We start from the raw sequence: 18673 nt of genomic DNA, 5'->3' as shown, positions 1-18673 counted from the left end.
TTAAACTGAGGCTATTTAGTTAAGGGAAAAGAAGACATTTTGGATAGATATCTGTCTTGAGGTATTTCCATTTATCACATGAAGCAGCAATAGACATGGTCTATTTTATTCCAGAGGGTTGAATTAAAATAAAGATGGGGGGGGGGGTTACAAAGAAAAATTTAGAATTGATAGTAAAGAAAGGTTTCCTAATATTTACAGTTAAATGAAAATTCAATGAACAATCGAGAGAAAATGGTTCCCTCACATTGAAAAAGTTAGAGCAAAAGGTAGATGACTTTTTTGGACATCTTGTAAAGGATTAAGAAGGAATTCTTGTTCATTCATTTCTGTGTGAGTGACTAGATGGCTTCTGATATTACTACCAAACATGAGACTCTGAATATGGTGTTTTGCCTTTATTATCTCTAACAGTTTTGAAGATAAACCCTTTATAGTGCCAGTCTGAGTTGAATGAACCAGAAAAACTGACAGTGGTGTATAGGATTATCCTTATCTTCAGAAAGTTGGAGGTATACTGATGTTGCAAATCATATCCAGATAAAAGCATGTGAATACACACATACACAAAAAATAAAGACATGCTCAGAAAACCTTCTACTTGCCCACACCTCAATTTATGTTATCCTCTTTTGTGTAAGTGATGACAGGACATATTGGCATCAGTTATGCTTTATAATTAAGGAGGGGACTGTTCACCCTGTGATTCTCATCATCACCACATTTTGTGTAAGGCAATTTGAGAAGTCATCTGGTATCCTTCTTTTATATTTTCAAGAACCCTTGGACCACTAAGTAAATCAGACTATATGAGAAAGGATATGAGTCAATTGTTTTTCTCATTCTTGTTGTGTATAAAAAAGTGACCACTAAAAATACTTTGGCACAATAATTTCTTGATCATAAATTTTCAGTAGGCTCCATTACCTTGGAAAAAGTTGGCGAATTTAACAGAGGAAGTTTAGCGGGGATCAAAGGGACAGATTTTATTAATAGGGAAGTTCACTTGATAATCTTGTAATCAATATCTTGAGATGAGATGATTTGAGGGTAGATAGAATATTCTTTGAAGTACTTTAATAAGTCACTACTTCTGGGGGAGTAAAAACATTCTAAGTGCATTTCTGTTCCCTAAATTTTTATTGAGTAATTCAGCAACAGAAATCTAATGATAACCAAAAAGATTTAATGAGTCTTGGGATTCTTGAACAAGTCAGAGAATTCATTTTTCTCCCTCTGGTAGAATCTGGCTGGATAATTTCTACATTGCTCATTGTTTATGGATTCCTAAAAGGAAGAAGCCTCTAAGACACGGTCCACCCTTGGTTTGGGGGTTGATTTTCAGACTGGGGAATAGGAGCTGTAAATGGGTAGGCAGGTGTTGTTATCTCTAGAGCAGTTCATTTTTTCAACAGAACTACCCACACTGTATTTGGGACGGAAGCCTTCCTTTCCAATTCTCCCTCCAACAGAACTTTCTTTTGTGCCACTTCATCCTGTTCCAAGGTTTTCTCCAAATGGGGCAGCATTCTGTTTTTCCTTTGTGGGTCAGTTCCACAGGTCACACTTCCAGGCCTTGATTTGGGGATTAGACCAGAGGGCTCTCTCCATCCGTTATCCCAGGTCTTGGTTCATACCTGTGATGCTAAACAATTCTCCCCTCCTCTCCCCCACGCCCTCTAATTGGTATCTTTCCAGGACCCAGCTGACAGGGAACTTGTTGCCATTGGAGCCGCTCTGGTGGAGACTTTTTCTTGTCCCCTCCCCTCCTGACTCCATCCTTTTCAGAGAAGAGAAATGAAAGAAAGGTGAGGAGGAAACGCCAGCAAGTTTTGACAGCTGCTGAGGAAGACTAATCGGTTTCTAAGGAAACACAGAGGCAGCAGCCATTTTAGTGGCAGATGCCGTATGAAAAATAATGACACTGACAACACATCTCTCTCCCCCGCCCCCCTCGCCTCCCCTCCCACAGCCCCCTCCAACCACCGCACCGAGCTGCGGGCCGGGCTGGCGCCAGGGAGAGCCAGGTGGGAGAAGAGCAAGCGAGCCAGGGAGTGAGCCAGCCCCCCTGGCCCGGCCACCTGTCGCACAGCAGCCACCTACCCCGGGCGGGGGGAGAGGGGGTGCCTGCAGCGCTCCTCACTCCCTGCCTGCTCCAGGAGAGGGAACACACCTGGGACCCGCAGTGCGCTCTGCTCTGCTCTGCGGCCGCCGCCGCCCGGGGAGCCCCGGGAGTCCTGGAGCCGGGGTGGGGGGTTCGAGGCCGCCCCGACCTGGTCACCCCCCTCCTCTGCCTGAAGGCCGCAGGAGCCCGGCGGAGAGGGAGGAACTGAAGTGGGCTGGGGGGAAGGGAGGGGGATGTAGAGGAACCGACTGTTTGCTGCTCTCTGGGAGAGAGGAAGGAGAGGAAGCAGAGGAAGGAGGGGAAGGAGGTGGTGGTGGTGCGGGGCGCAGAGAGGAAAGCCAGCTGGAGAGGAAAAGGCACCAAGACACAAGGGAGGTGGCCGACAGGCTCCCTGTGACAGCCCAACATGGTCGCTGCGCACGCTGCCCATTCTTCCTCCTCTGCAGAGTGGATCGCCTGCCTGGATAAAAGGTATCACAAGAACTCTCCCCCACCCCCAATGCCCCGTTCCCCCCAACCTCGCCCTCCCCTCTCCATCCCGGGCTGCTGCCGCTGCAGCCGCAGCAAGGCGCTGCTGGTTGCATTGCGGCGCCGGGCATCTCTGCATCCCGTGCCTCCCTCCCCAGCCCCAGCACCTGCTTCTTCGGAAATGAAGAGCAATCAGAGAGCCCGCAAGATGCCCGGGAAGAAGAGGGGATAGCGGGGGAGGAATTGGGGGAGTGCAAGGGGAGGGGCCGTGGCCCAGCATCTCCCTAAGGGATGCTAGGAGACATACTCTCACCCACCCTCTTGGAGTAATAATACACGTGGTGAAGGAAAATGAAATGTCGTTACCTAAAAAAAAAAAAAAAAACAAAACCCAAACAATCCCCCAGTTCTCTAGCTAGTCTCTCTCCGTCCTTCAGCCGCTATCTTGAAGCTGCCTCCTTGGGCAGCCCCACTTCTATTAGTGCAGGAAGGCAGAGGGAGAAAATCTGATATTTGGCAGTTTGGGCTAAAGGGAAGGGGGCATTTTTTCTTAAAAACTCCTTGAGATTTGGGGTAAAAGATTAGACTGCCTAGTGATTCTTTTCTTGCTCTGTGAATCAAAGTATTGGGCCCAGTTGAAAAATTCAAATCCCTTTGCATATTTATTCACAGCTCTCTGTTCAAGGTTTGTGCATCACAAGGTAGCCTGGCTACTTTGGGTTTTTTGTTTATTTGGAGGTTTATGGCCATTCGGGAAAAGAGATATTCTTCCTTTTGGCCACATAAACAAGCCATCGGATCATTTGAACTTCTAAGTAGAGTTCCTTTAAGAAGGATTCTGTGTGTATTGGGGTGGGGGTGTAATTTTCCCAGGCTATGACAAGATAATTTTGTGTTTGACCAGATTGTAGGTTTAACAGTAAACATTACACAGTATGTAAGACATCATAGTTTATTACCCTGATTAAAAGGTGCTGCGTCTGAACTGTGCATAGAATTAAAATCTAAGCAAGGAATCTTGCAGAGGAAACCATTTCAAATTTTCCAGTTTGAGATGGTGCTGGTGGGGAATATTTCAATGTCATGCTGCTATCTGCATAACATCTCTATTTATAGTTGTGGGGAATATTGCACTCTGCCATATTGAAACCTTTACAGTGATTGGATTTGTAACCAATTAGAAATCAGAAATCTGAAATATAGATTATGCTCCAAAATGATAGAAGTTTAAAGAAAATTTAAGCAATTTGAAGAAAGAGGAATGTTGTGTATTTTTAAAAATGTAATATAGCTGACAGACATTTAGGGAGAAGTCTGACTTTTATTTACCATATACTAGAAAGATTTTTTGGCAAGGAGTGCCCCCACTTATATCTTAAACAATATGTACTAATATCAGAGAAGTTACATGCAATAATTAGCAAGAAAATTTCAATGACAGTTAAATCAGACAAAATAATTTCCTGGAACTAGGAGCATTTTAAAATGAATAGACTGCTAATGGGATGAGTAATCTGAATTTAATTGTTTATGAAAAATGGCTATAAAAATAGAAAATCAGGCTCTACACTTAATGCATATATAAATTAACTAATTATTAATGCTTTCTACTGAACTGTTTTTTTTTAATCTTAAACTTTATTTTCTCATTTGCCCTAAGGTTTAATATGCAATCTCTTTGCATGTTTATGAAGGCTAATAATTCACCGGAAACCTTTTAGCCAGCATTTCCCTATGATAAAATCATATAGAAAAGTCATCACTTAACTGTTCTATTTTTGAGCTGGTTCTTTTTGTAATGTTTCTGTCCTACTGAAACAGTTTGAAATTTGGTTTTTAAAATATAGAACAATTATTAACCAATCTGTCATCAGCCACAATGGCTAAAAATCTGCAAGTTAAAAGAAATCTTTAGGATTTAATTACTTAAACAACATTAAAGAGTTTCTCTTGGAGGTATAGTAAAAAGAGTGATAGGTTATATATAAAGCTGGAGACCAGGGTTCTAGCACCAGTACCGGTAATAACGCAGGATGTGATTTTTGGGCAAGTCAGTTCACCACTGTCTGCCTGAGCTTCCTGAGAGGCAGCGTGGTGTAGTGGATAGAGTGCTGGACTCGGAGTCAGGAGAGACCTGGGTTTGAATCCCACCTCGGACACTTCCCAGCTGTGTGACCATGGGCAAGTCACTTAAAATCTCAGTGCCTCAGTTTCCTCATCTGTAAAATGGGGATAATAATACCTGTAGTACTTACCTCCCCGGGAGAATATAATGATGAGGTAAGTACTACAGGTATTATCCCCATTTTAGAGATGGAAAAAAAAAATCTTACACAATTGTGATCCTAATCAAAGGAAAGAATGTATGGGAAGTGAGACCATATATAAACATTAACAACAATTTTTATTAGTGATATCTATGAAATGGGGATGATAATACCTGCCCTGCTTCTCTCTCAGAAATGTTGAAGGATCAAATGAGCTACTGCACATGAAATCACTTTGCAAAGTCTAGTGCATTATAGATATGTCAGATTGTATTAGTTTATGGTAGCAATGACAACAATGACAACTTTGCATTTCTCTCACTATTTCTAGAAGGCACTATATCTTGCTGTGGATAAAGTGATGAATAATGCATATGACTACTGATCCAGAATCGAGTTCTATCCATGAAGGAGTTTATAGTCTTCTTTCTTGTTCCTGGTTGTAGACACATAACCTGCAGTGTCTCAGTTGACTGGCATGTTTAAATGTCAAGAGAGATCACAGGCTAAACCAGACAACTTAGCTTTCCTGGTGTGTCAAGAATGTTGTGATCTTTTTAGTCAGTTCATGAATCCTTTAAATATTAATATTTTCATTTTAAAAGATGCTTAACATGTAGTTACTTGGTACCATTTATCTAAGGAGATGCAAGGGTCTTTCTTAGTTTTGGTTTAATTTAAGATACTTTTTATATGTCCCTTATACAAAATATTAATCAAACAACAGGTGCTTAATGTGAGATTTTATTTTGTCAAAGAAATATGCCATTTGTGTGTTTGCTAATTAACTCTGTGTAGTTTGGGGCAAATCACTTAAACTTTTACTCAATTTCCTTAGGGTAACTCTTTTGCTCTTAAGAAGCAACTCTCTTGTTGGAAAGATCATGGTTATATATAAAGCCTTCTGCTCTTCCTTCACCTAGTTAGTAACCAATCTTACTATTTTTTTCCTCATATGTCACTCCCTCCAATCTTTTCCTTGCATTCTTATTGCCACCACTCCAGATCAAGCCTTTTCTACCTTATGAAGACCTACAATAGTACTGACTTTCCTGCCTCTGGTGTCTTCAAATTTAGCTATCCTTAAAGAACATTTACCACGGTAAAACCTTTGCTGACTATTCTAGCCCAAACTGAGCACCTATTCTTTAAACTCCTAAGACTTGCCTGTTGTTAAATCTGTTCTTTTGTAACCTGGGATATAATTTTATACATTTAATTTCATTTAATGTTTCATATATTTCTAGTTTAAAAAAATCATATATGATTACAAAATCAAGAACTGGAAGGGAGAGGCTTTAGGTTGTACTGGAGCTAGCTCCTATGAACCTGAGAAAGCTAGTTGCAAGCTTTTCAGAGTATAATTACAGGGACTATTTTTTTCACCTCAGAGATCAGTAAACATTAGAAATCATGGTTTGATATACTGTTTAGACTTAAGAATGTTAGGGAGAAAATACTAACAATGCAGAAAAACTTAAAACTATGTCATATAAGCATCTTTTCCCCAGAGAGCCACTTACCAGAACACCCCTTCATTAGCTTTGGAATCAGAAGACCTGGTTTCAGGTCCTGGTTCTGCCACTTAATAACAGTGGAATTTTGAGCAAGTCACTTCACCTCATTGGATCCTAAACAATCCATGTATAAAAAGAATGGGATGGACTAATCCACCTCTAAATTTCCTTCCAGTTCTGACATTCTAAAATTTGGGACAACCTGAAAGTTCATGCAGTTGGCTTTCCTACACAATGAATAAATTCTATTCTATTCAATCCCAAAGTAGCATCATAGCACCACAGATTTAGAAGTGGAAAGAACCTCATCTAGTTCATCCTTCTCGTTTTATGAATGAAGAGACTGAAACCCCCAAACATTAGATGACTTGTCCTAGGTTACACAGGTATTAAAGTAACACAACATAGATTTGAATTCAGTACTCTAAGTTCAGCATTCTTAGGGTTATTTATATGCCTCTTCTTGAACATGATCAATTGGGAAATTCCTACCTTATAATGTTTATGATTTCATTGTTGAGCAACTTTAATCATTAGAAAATTATTGCTTATTTTTAAACAATCTGTTCCCCTATATCTTCCACCCACTGATTTTATTTCTCCCTGATATAGTTATTCATGATAAATCTAATCTCTCTTCCAGATTATAGTCCTTGAAAATTTGAGGATGACTATCATATTCTGCCTTACTGTTTTCCCACTTTTCTGACATCCCTAGTTCCTTCAACTGTTTCTTACATATGATTTTCAAGTGCTCATGGTGGCCATTCTGTAGAAAGCCAATGCTCCATTTTATCAATGCCCCAATTTAAAATGTGGTACCCAATTTAAAATGTGGTACCAAAGATGCAAAGTTTCAGTGCTAATTATCAAAAGTTGAGTTTAAAACTGTTAAACTATATTTCATTTATTCTGTACATTTGCAGTTGATCTGAAAAAAATCTACATGAATGACTTCATATTTATTTAGTTAAGCTCATCAAGGACAGGGACTGTAAAATTTTTTTTATCATTGTGCCACCAGCACCAAATATACCACTTTGACATAGTATATACTTAGTAATAGCTTGATGAATTGAATTGAGTCCCTTTTAAATTTAATATTTTCAACCTGTTGAAATTTTTTTTGTATCCTGATTCCATCATATAAAATTATTCGTCCTGGTTTCTTGGGATGAAACTTGGTTTCATCCACAAATTTCATAAATATGCTAATTGTTGGGGCAGCTAGGTAGTACAGAGGACAGAGCACTGGCCCTGGAGTCAGAAGGATCTTAGTTCAAATTTGATCTCAGACACTTAATAATTACTTAGCTGTGTCCTTGGGCAAGCCATTTAACCCCATTGTTTAGTATTTTTAAAAAAGCCAAAAAATAAATATGCTGTTTATTCCTCCAAATCACTGACCTTAATATTAAAAAGTAGAAAAACAAGGAAAGAATTTGGTGGCATGCTATTTGAGACACTTTTAGGTTGTCATTGATAAAAAAATTTAATTCAAGTTGTTTAAAGACAAATACAGCCAACTATATTATCATCTATCTAGAATATATTTCTTTTTTGTTTTTTAATTTTAATATATTTTACTTTTCCCAGTATAAGATAAATAAAACTTTTTTAAGCTTTAAAGTAAAAAATATCATAGCATATATTTCTTCATCCTATCGTCAAGGATATAATGAGAAATATTATTACCTGATTAGCTAAAATCCAAATATACTGTAGCATGTCTATATCATTTCCCAGTAGTCAGGGAATTCTTATCAAAGAAAGAAATGAGATCAGTTTTATATACCTTACTCCTGGTGAACACAGATCATTGCTTATCTTTCTAGATTTTTTTCACAAATTATCTCTTTAATACTCTATTCTATAATTTAGCTTTATAGATTATAAACTTCTTGAGGTCAAGAGCAATTCCTTAGGCCTAATTTGAAAATCCATAGCACTTAGTTTATAGTGTAGGGGGTTGATATGAAGCAATTGCACTGTATTGGAGTTGAGAAGCACTCTTCTCAGCTTTTGTCTGGTAGGTTAGGTGATCACTCATTCCTGCTTCTAAAATTTTCACAGCTGGGAAAACATTGAACTTCTCTCTATGTGAAAATAAAGTTGGGGTGGCTAGGTGGTGCAGTGGATTAAAGCACCGGCCCTGGAGTCGGGAGTACCTGGGTTCAACTGGTCTCAGACACTTAATAATTACCTGGCTGTGTGGCCTTGGGCAAGCCACTTAACCCCATTTGCCTTGCAAAAAAAAAAAAAGAAAAGAATATGACACACATAATGATTATATCCTTGGTATAACTTTTTTTTTCAGTCATATCTCAATGTTATCTGTTCCACACCTGGCCTGTCCAAATTTAAGTGAGATATGATTGTGTTTGTTCTAGTTGACTAGCAAACCTTTCCCCCCAGTTCTGAGTCTCCTAACACCAACCAAATCAAAAAGTCTTCACTGGCAAAGAAATGTGTATAATGGCTCAGTCTTTGTATCTTTTGCCCTTGTGGGAGGGGAGGGTGTTTCTGATCATTTCAAGATCTTTGCCTTGGGGGTCTTTGGATTACTCAACCTGTGGCTTATCTTGGAAGTTATCATATATAGCACATATTTAGAAAACTAATGGTATACATGACCTAGGAAAGATTCATTATCATATATATCCTTATTAGGGGAAAAGGAATATTACAAAATGCAGGAATATAATACACAACAAAAGTTTTCCTCTCTCTTTTATTCTATCTTACCCTACTTTTTCTCTCTCATCCAGCCCACCTTTTGTTGTTGTTCAATCATTTTTCAGTTGTATTTGACTTTTCATGATCCTTTTTGGCAACTTCTTGGCAAAGATACTGCAGTGGTTTGTCGTTTCCTTCTTCAGATCATCCTACACAGATCTGAGGCAGACAGGGTTAAGTGACTTGTCCAGGGCCACACAACTAATAAGTGTCTGAGACCAGGATTGAACTCAGACAAATGAATTTTGCTGATTCTAGATCCAGTCCTCTAGTCATTGTGCCCCTTAGCCACTATATATGCATGTGCACACATGTAGCCACAGGAATACATGCATATGTGCATATATGTATACATATTTACATTCAATATTTATTTAGCATTTTAAGGTTTACAAGTGCTATGTCTATAGTATTTCATTTTATATTCACAATAAACCTGTGAAGTAGTGCTTTTGTTTGATATGATGATGATGATGATGATGCTGATGCTGATGCTGATGATGCTGATGATGAATAGGATGGTAGATCTAGAGCAAAGAGGAACCTTAGTCAGCAACAACAACAATGATCATGATGGTGATCATAAAAAAATAGCATCTACAGTTTTTTTACGGTTACAGAGTGATTTGCCTTTGGTTACATAGGTACTAAATATCAGGGTAGGATTTGAATCCAAATCTTTGGACTCCAGAGATAGTTCTCTTTTCCCTACACCACACTCTTCATGTATCTGTGTATATATGCTATCTAATACAAGCATTCTGTCTTCAACATGGAAGACTTCTTATGCAGTGGCATTATTCTTGCAACTATATAACCAGACCTCATGCTGTCACCCTCTGAGTTTATAATATGACTTCAGCATAAAGGATTTTATTTTTGTGTTCATGATTTTATTGAGTTCAATATCCCTTCATTTAATCCTGATCTTAATCCTATTCATGCTCTCCCTTTCTGTGTAATTCTTGTCTGTACCTTTTCAGCAGTCTACCAGAGGTGTTCTAGCCAACATGCTGCAAGCTTCCTCCCAATCTTTTACTGTTTAATAGATACTGTTGCAACATTTGGACTTTCACTTGCTCTCACCATCAAATAGTGATCCCTTTTTCTACTTATACATTAATTTGAAAATACCATTTATACCACTTTATGCCATCAATCATCATTAGTATTTACTATAACTTACTTACTCTGCTCCAATTTAAGTGTTTCATTGCCTTTTAAGTCACATGTAATTATGATTCTTTGGAAATTGTAGTATCCTGTAAATCTGAACCATATAATATCCTCAGAAGAAGATCAGAGTTGAAAAGATGAACTTTTGTGTCGGCATATGAGCTCAAAGAAGATTATATTTGATAGAATGATAGGGAGAAGGAGTAGCTGCTCAACTTTTATTTCTTCTGACAAAGAATATCATCTTTGAATTGAAAGGAAAAATAAAAGTGGCTAATGGGAAATGATAATTTATAAAGATATTAATGAAGATATCATTTATTATTATAATAAATGTTAATAAAAAGAAATAAAGAAAATAATTGTTTTTGCTCAATAAACCATTAATTAACTATGATAGCAGTCATTGTAATAGACACTGGAGAATGAAATACAAGATCAAGACAGTCCTTGCCTGAAAGGGAATTTATATTCTACTGGGTGAAAGGGTAACAACATGTGTGCAGATAAATAAATACAGCATGTATACAAAATAAATATATGGTGATGGTGAGGCATTGCTGATAATTTGGAGAATCAACAAAGACCTCCTGAAGGAATTGTCACTTGAATAAAACCTGCAAAGGAGCTAATAGTTTTAAGAGATACCAGTGAAAAGGCATGTGAGATTGATTATGCAAAGGCATATAGAAAAGAGAAGGAAAATCTTGAAGGGAGTTTGGCCAGATGAATTCAAGTGTAGAATCCTCTAAGGAGAAAACTGTGTAAAGAGCCTTGTGTATAATGGAGAACACTAGAAACCTTTCCAATAAGATTAGAGGTAAAAGCAAGAATTTTCCTTTTTATCCCTATTATTTTATATAATTCTATAGTAATAAGACAAAAATAGAAATTGAAGGAATAAGTATAGGTAAAAAGGAAGCAATACCTTGGTGGGAATGTATTCACTTAATCTCTGATTGTGTATAAATACTTTCACCTTTCATGAAATTTAAGGTACCTGGGGAAGCAGCATCATAATGACTTCAAAGTATACTACAAAGCTATTAACATCAAAACAATTTGGAATTGGCTAATACTGTTCTATTATTATAATGGATTAGATGCACAACACATAGTAGTAAATGACTAATGGTAATCTAATGTTTGATAAGATGAAAGAGCCATGATTTGGGATAAGAACTCATTATTTCACAAAAATTGCTGGGGAAACTATAAAACATTTTGGCAGAAACTAAACATAGCTGAAATCTCACATCATATAATACTAAAGTATTTAGGTACATGATTATACATAAAGGATAGTGTAAGTAAATTAGGGGAGCATGGAAAAATGTACCTGTCAGATCTTTGGATAAGGCAATAATTTATTACCAAAAAAGAGCTAGAGAGAATCATGGGAAATAAAAATGGACAATTTTGATTTCATTAAATTAAAAAGTTTTTATAGAAACAAAACTAATGTAGCCAAAATTAGCAGGAAAACTAGGAAACTGGGGGAATTTTGCAGCAAGTTTCTCTGAAAAGACTTCATTTTTCAAATATATAGATGACTTAATCAAATTTGTAAAAATAAAAAATAAAAACTATTCCTCAATTGATAAATGGTCAAACGATCTGAACAGGAAGTTTGCAGAAGAAATCAAGGATATCAATAGTCACATAAAACGCTTTAAATCACTACTGATTAGAGAAATGCAAATTAGAACTACTCGAATTTATCATATTTGCCAACATGAGAAAAGGAGAATGACAAATACTGATGGGGATATGGAAGAATTGGGACACTAATGCAGAATTGATGAAGTTGTGAACTGCTGCAATCATGCAGGAGAACCGTTTAGAACTATGCTGAAAGGGCTACAGAGTAGTGAATACCCTATGCCCCAACATTATCATTACTAGGACTTAATCCCAAAGATATCAAAGAAAAGGGAAGTGGATCTATTTGCACAAAAATATTTATAACAGTTTTTCTTGTGGTAGCTCAGAATTGGAAATATAGGGGAATGTCCATCCATTGGGGGAATGGCTGAATAGGTTGTGCTATATGATTGTGATGAAATAATACTATTGTACTGACAAAAAAAATGACAAGTAGGATGATTTCAGAAAAACTTGGGAAGACTTATATGAATTCATGCAAAGTGAAGCGAGTAGAACCTGGAGAGCATTGTCCACAGTAACAACAATACTGTAAGAATGCTCAACTGTGAAAGATTTTACTACTCTAATCAAGATAATGATTAGACAATTCCAGAGGATTCATAAGGAAAAATACTATCCATCTCTATTGAGAGAACTGATGCACTCTGAATGCAGATTGAAACATGCTTTTAAACTTTGTTTTTCTTCATTTTTGTTTGTGTTTTCTTTTGCAAAATGGATAATTTGGAAATGTATTTTATATGACCTCACATATATAATCAATATCAAATTGTCTGCCTTCTCAAGGAGATGGGAGGGGCAGAAGGAAAGGATGAATGTTAAATTTTTGTGTATGAAACTGAGAAATATTTAATGAAATCTTTAAAATATATATTTTAAAAAGGATACCTGAGTTGTAAGGTGAGAAAGACTTATCAGTGAAAAGGCCTTCAGTGTGATCTTCTGAGATTACAGTGCTTAGGCCTGGTAAGGGTGGCACACTCTCCTTTCAGTTAGTTTGATAACTTTATCTTGAGAAAACACTGTTATTGTCTATTTGTCTTAGTGGAAGGACATTGCTCTCTTTGTCTCTGCCCCTCAATCTTTTTCTCTCTCCTTTCTTTATCATCTTTTTTTCTCCTAATCCCCTCTCTTCCTCTCTCCTATTCAGATCCCCATGCCTGATTTTCATGGAAGCTATAAGGTGCTCTGTTCTTGTCCTAGGCTTCTCTACCTTTCTCTAGATTTCCTGTTGGCTGGCCCACCATTTTACTTCCAGGCTTATGGTAGATGTCCCTTTGGCTTTAACTCTTCTGCAGTTCAGAGCTTCTGAACTCAAGTGATTCACCAGTTTTAGCTTCCCCTGTAGCAGAAACTATATATGTGCATGCAACCACCATACCTGGTTAAATCCTGTCCTTTCAAGAAATCATACCAGTATAAACATTCAGAAACACCATGCAGATACTTGATAGATATTTCCTGAATTTCCTTTCTAAAGATAAGCAATTAAGTAAGATATCAGGTCTTATGTTTAGGTGTTCAAAATAAATTATTACTCAGAGCAGCAATTTCTGTTAAATTGTTCAGAGCATTACTGCTTATCATCTACCCCAGTGGGTAGATAGCACTGTTCTCTATAGAAAATTTAATTTGATGCATTAGAATTTCATAACACAAGTGCCAACAGAATATTGTTAGAAGATAATATTACCTATTAGAAAGGGCAATATGGGCATTAATATACTATAATAAAAATGATGATAAAGTAAGTTTTTATTTTTTTACTCAGAAGCTTTCAATCTGGCATTATAGCTCTTCACTTTATGACTACTCTCTTATCATTCTCACAATTGAATTTCACATTAATCTGACTTGCTTTTGTTCTTACTGCTTTCAGCAGCTTCATTTTAATGACTTTAGAGCTCTGCTTTGTCAAACTTCTTTGCCCATGAACAATTTATATGTATCTATACAGCACATCACACAACGGCAAATATGTGTGTTTATCTATATGTATATCTGCATGTATGCGTGTATATATTTCTATATATCACACATGCAGACCCTATGAACTACGGGAGCAAAATATAAGAAGTTAGGCCTACTTTCTAAACATTCCAAAAAAAATTGCTGCTTGTGATTACTCCATATTTAATAATTAAGAGAAAAGAATGATTAGATTCAGGAATTTCTCAAAGAAATCCAAATTTCATGATGTGAAATATCAGTATTCCCTTTCAAAATGGGAAGGGAGGGAGAGAGAGAGAGAGAGAGAGAGAGAGAGAGAGAGAGAGAGAGAGAGAGAGAGAGAGAGAGAGAGAGAAATGAAGACGAGAAAAGGAGAAAGGAGAGGAGAAAAGAAGAGAGAAGGGGAAATAAAAAAAGGGGAAGAGGAGAAAAGAAGAGGAAATGAGAAAATAAAATATAAAAGAATAAAAGAATTCTTAAAGGATTAAAGAAGAGAGGAGGGGAACAGGAGAGAGACCACACCAGGAAGATCTTTTAATGGTGGAACAGTACAAATGTGTAGACACAGTACTATTAGATGACTTTCTTCATTTGTCCATATGATTATATTCCCATTTCTGAAAAGCTTTGTATATGACATTGTGCTGCAAATCATCTTAGGTCTTACATTTGGAGAACATTAAAGAGTTTCTTTGTGATGAAAATCCATCATGAGGATTAAAGATATTCTATATCCTGAATATATTCCAGGCCACCTATTACTAAATTAACATGGGAGTTTTGGTTTCTCACAAAGTTTTTTGTTTGTTTGTTTTTTGCAAGGCAAATGGGGTTAAATGGCTTGCCCAAGGCCAAACAGCTAGGCAATTATTAAGTGTCTGAGGTCAGATTTGAACTCAGGTACTCCTGACTCTAGGGCACGCCAGCTAGCCACCCCATTCTCACAAGGTTTTTTGATGAAAAGTTCCTTCCTCTTGTTTATACAAAATTTTTAAATTATTTTACAGGATTAAATTAAGTTCAGCAAACTTTTATGATGGGTTTATTCTGTGCAAAGCACTGTGTTTTTCCTTAAAATAAAATAGAAAAGAGTAGAGTCAAAGCTGTCAAGTGGACTTCTGTAGAATGAGAAGATAAAGCAAACATATTACTACATGTAAATATAAGATATAACATGACAAGGGCAAAGAGAAGTCACTTTAAGTTAGGAAAATTATGCAAAATTTCTTGTTGAATGTAGATTTTGATTTAAGGCTAAAGGAAGGGAAAGATTGCCATAAGTAGAGGTGTGGAAGGAAGGAGTGTGTTTCAGTGTGCAAAAGCATGGAGGGAAGAAAGGGTAGGGGACAGCATTGGATCAGGGAACTGCTATATCCTCATCAGATTCAAAATGACATATTGGAGCTCCACTGTGATATGACAATGTCCCCTCTATCCATTAACTACCAAACTCCTGGAAAATGTAACTATTTTTGCTTTTTCTTTGATTATAGTGCCTGATACATAATAAGAATTTAATAAATGTTTGTTGATTTATTGATAAATGTACATTTGTGCTTAAATTAGTGACTAGATCTTGATTTTAATTCTAAGGAAAATAATATATAGAAAAACATTCCCCTCAATGAGAAATGATTGTAAATAAAGTTCTCTTATCATTCTGCTACAGTCATTTCCTTAGCAAACCTGATTATGCTAAAACATATCAGACTGACTTGTTTTTTAACATATGTTCCATATATATATATATATATATATATATTCTCTCCCCTATAGAAGGTAAGCTCCTTGGGAATACAGACTATTGAACTTTTCTATTTATATTCTTAACATTTAGCACAGTGATTTGCACATAGTAAGTGCCTAATGAATGCCTTATTAGCTCATTTTTCATCTGATATTTTTAAGTGTTTTACAGTTACCTCATGTGATTTCATTATTAAAGACCTTATTTATATAAATATATTTTATTGTTATCTTTTGTTTTTACATTGCTTCAATTTGCCCCTGTGTTCCTTCCCCTTATGCCACCCCAGATTTGCTGCCTGTGAAATGAAACATGAGGTTGTTTTGATTTGCCTTTATGATGTTTTGTTATTAGGGATTTAGAGAATTCTTTCACATAACTGTTAATAGTTCAAAATTCTTTTGAGAACAATTTGTCCTCAACTTTGACCATTTGTCTATTACAGTATGACTTTTGGAAAATCTAACTTCTAAGATAAATGGAAAAACAATCTGGTGGTGTATAAATTAAGGAAATTAATGTATTTCTAATTTTTTATTCTTAGGAAATTCCTCAGTTATAATAAACATTTAATTCAACTTTGAAAAACAACAACAACAAAATAAAACATTTGGCTAATCAGAGTAGCCTCAGTAGGAAAGGCAATTAAATTTAAAAGAATACTCATCTCTTAGTAAAAGATTAAGAAGAAAACTAATAAATATTTAAGATAAGTGTACATTAGACAAGCGCTAATGAATAACACTTTTGCTCTTAGGATCATTCTAAAAGAAAGATAACTTTGCATTTTAAGAAAATATTTCTTGACCTCAATAAGTTTTAAGTGTATAACAGGGATTTACAAACCCTGAATGTGATTATGTGCCCCCCCCCAGGATTTCTCTAGTTATCCAAAGCTATCCTATGGTCCTAGAATCCTTGATTTAGAATTAGAAAGGATATTAGGAGCTACTTGGCCCAGCTTCCTCATTTTACATGTGAAGAAACTGAAGTCTAGAAATACTGAGTTACTTGCCTGAGGTCTTATAAATAGCAAGTGTAGAAGTCAGGATTTAATTTCAGATCTTCTGGCTTCAAAACCAACATTCTTTCCACTACATCAAGCTGTTATAATAAGCAATTTTTAAAAAAAAAATTAGTTATACTGTCCTAAAGTGTTTATCCTTAGTAGGGAATGGAAATACTACAAGATAATGGCAAAATTTTGTTGAGCATATACTTTTTGCTTTGTTTGTTGACCAGAGTTATCTCTATGATTGCTATATATCAAAGAAACTTATAAATTCTTAACATGTGCAGAGGACTTTTAAGACTGTTTTGTTTTGTGGCAAGGCTGTAGGGTCACAGAGCTAGGTAATTATTGTCTGAGGTCAAATATAAACTCAGGTCCTCCTGACTCCAGGGCTGGTGCTCTATCCATTGCACCACCTACCTGCCCCTTAAAGCTGTTTTTTTTCCCTCTATGAAGTCAAATGCTTAGTTCAAGCAATAACAATAAAATAGTGGGACCTTACATTCACTACACTTTTTTAGGCATTTGTGTGAACATAAAAATATGTGGTCTTTATAGAGAATATTTTTTCATGAATTCAGCCTAAATTTGAATAGGAGGGGGAAAAGAGGGGTGGATTGAAGTTGAGGAGCTAAAAAAACTCACTAAAACCAATCCTTTCACCCTATATTGTGAGGCAAAATAGTAGAGTTGGAGTAGATTATATGTTGGGCATCAGAAGACACCATAGCTGTACTACTAATTATGCTTAATTCCTTTGTGGATTTGGCTATGACCCAGAGAAGCTGGAACTAGATGACTTCTAAGGTCCTTTTCAGTTTAAATTTATGATTTATAAATTTTTTTAGTTTTTTTTTTTTGCAAGGCAAACAGGGTTAAGTGGCTTGCCCAAGTCCACACAGCTAGGTAATTATTAAATGTCTGAGACTGGATTTGAACCCAGGTACTCCTGACTCCAGGGCCGGTGCTTTATCCACTATGCCACCTAGCTGCCCCAATTTATAAATTTTAAATATTGAATCTTAAAATATTGAAATCTCTAAAATAATAAAATTGTGAATGTCTCAGAGGACTATGGAGAAATATTGAAGTCTCTAAAATAATAAAATTGTGAATAATCCAGAGGACAATGAAGAAATATATAAAGAAGAAATAGAGGCCTAAGGAATGTTGTCAAAGAACTATATCATTGTATCTGAGTCTGTGGCAAAAATAAACCATTGTTGATCCTTTTGCCTCAGTGATATCCTGAAAATATAGGATCTTGAACAACAGTTCCATTGCTATACTCACTTAGTTTTTAGTAAACCTCATATCCCATGAAAGGAAATATGTTGTAGAAAATATGATACATATGCACAGAAAAAATAAAATAAAATAAATTTTCATGAAGAAAACTTTAAATATGTAAAAAAATTTTAAGATCACAAAGTCATTAAATTTTTATCAGAATGCAGTCAATTTAGTAAGACCCTTGATTCCATTTCTTATCAATCAAGTTTTATTCTCATTCTTGTTTCTGAGATTCTTGTATATTAATTTATTTCTTGCTTCAGATGTAATGGAGAACAAGATTTGGAATCCTGACTGACAGAGATAGGTTGTTATAAAAAGAATTAAAGCTTCTTGAACATTTTTAAAAGAAATTAGATAAGAATTCTCCATGGGTACCTCCAAAATTTTGTTACTTCATTGAAAATCAATTCAGATTTTCTGTCTATTGTGGAAATCAATTAACTCATCTTTAATTGGGTCATTGATGCCTTTTTTAATTTAGCTCAGTATAAGAAGAGTTTCATATCCAAATCTTATTCATTTGTTTTTAGTCAGGAGGAATTATTCCTTCACCTGTCTTAATACTATTAGGAACTTTCTCCACAAAATTTTTTTTAACATCACATGGCCTGGTTGCCTTGATAAATACGCTGCCTACTTGCTTTTCAGCGCTATAATCCTCTTTCCTACTCCTCCTTTAATTCCACTCAAAAGTTACAAGAATTATTACCC

General features: G+C 36.0%; 1 protein-coding gene across 6 annotated transcripts in view; it reads left to right on the top strand.

Moving 5' to 3' along the window:
• The first annotated feature begins 2481 nt into the window (after positions 1–2481).
• RAPGEF4 (Rap guanine nucleotide exchange factor 4) overlaps positions 2482–18673 on the top strand; it is a 351048-nt gene continuing 334856 nt past the window's right edge. For 2 of the 6 annotated variants that reach the window (XM_074215698.1, XM_074215700.1), the window contains exon 1: positions 2482–2596. In XM_074215698.1, the coding sequence (XP_074071799.1) occupies positions 2532–2596 (65 nt within the window). In that variant the 5' untranslated portion in view covers positions 2482–2531. The remainder of the gene's footprint in view (positions 2597–18673) is intronic. The other 4 variants (XM_074215702.1, XM_074215701.1, XM_074215699.1 and 1 more) reach the window with 2 other exon arrangements.

The sequence above is a fragment of the Macrotis lagotis genome, chromosome 1, assembly GCF_037893015.1.
Source record: "Macrotis lagotis isolate mMagLag1 chromosome 1, bilby.v1.9.chrom.fasta, whole genome shotgun sequence".
Taxonomy (NCBI): domain Eukaryota; kingdom Metazoa; phylum Chordata; class Mammalia; order Peramelemorphia; family Peramelidae; genus Macrotis; species Macrotis lagotis.
This window is presented reverse-complemented; position numbering and strand designations above follow the sequence as displayed.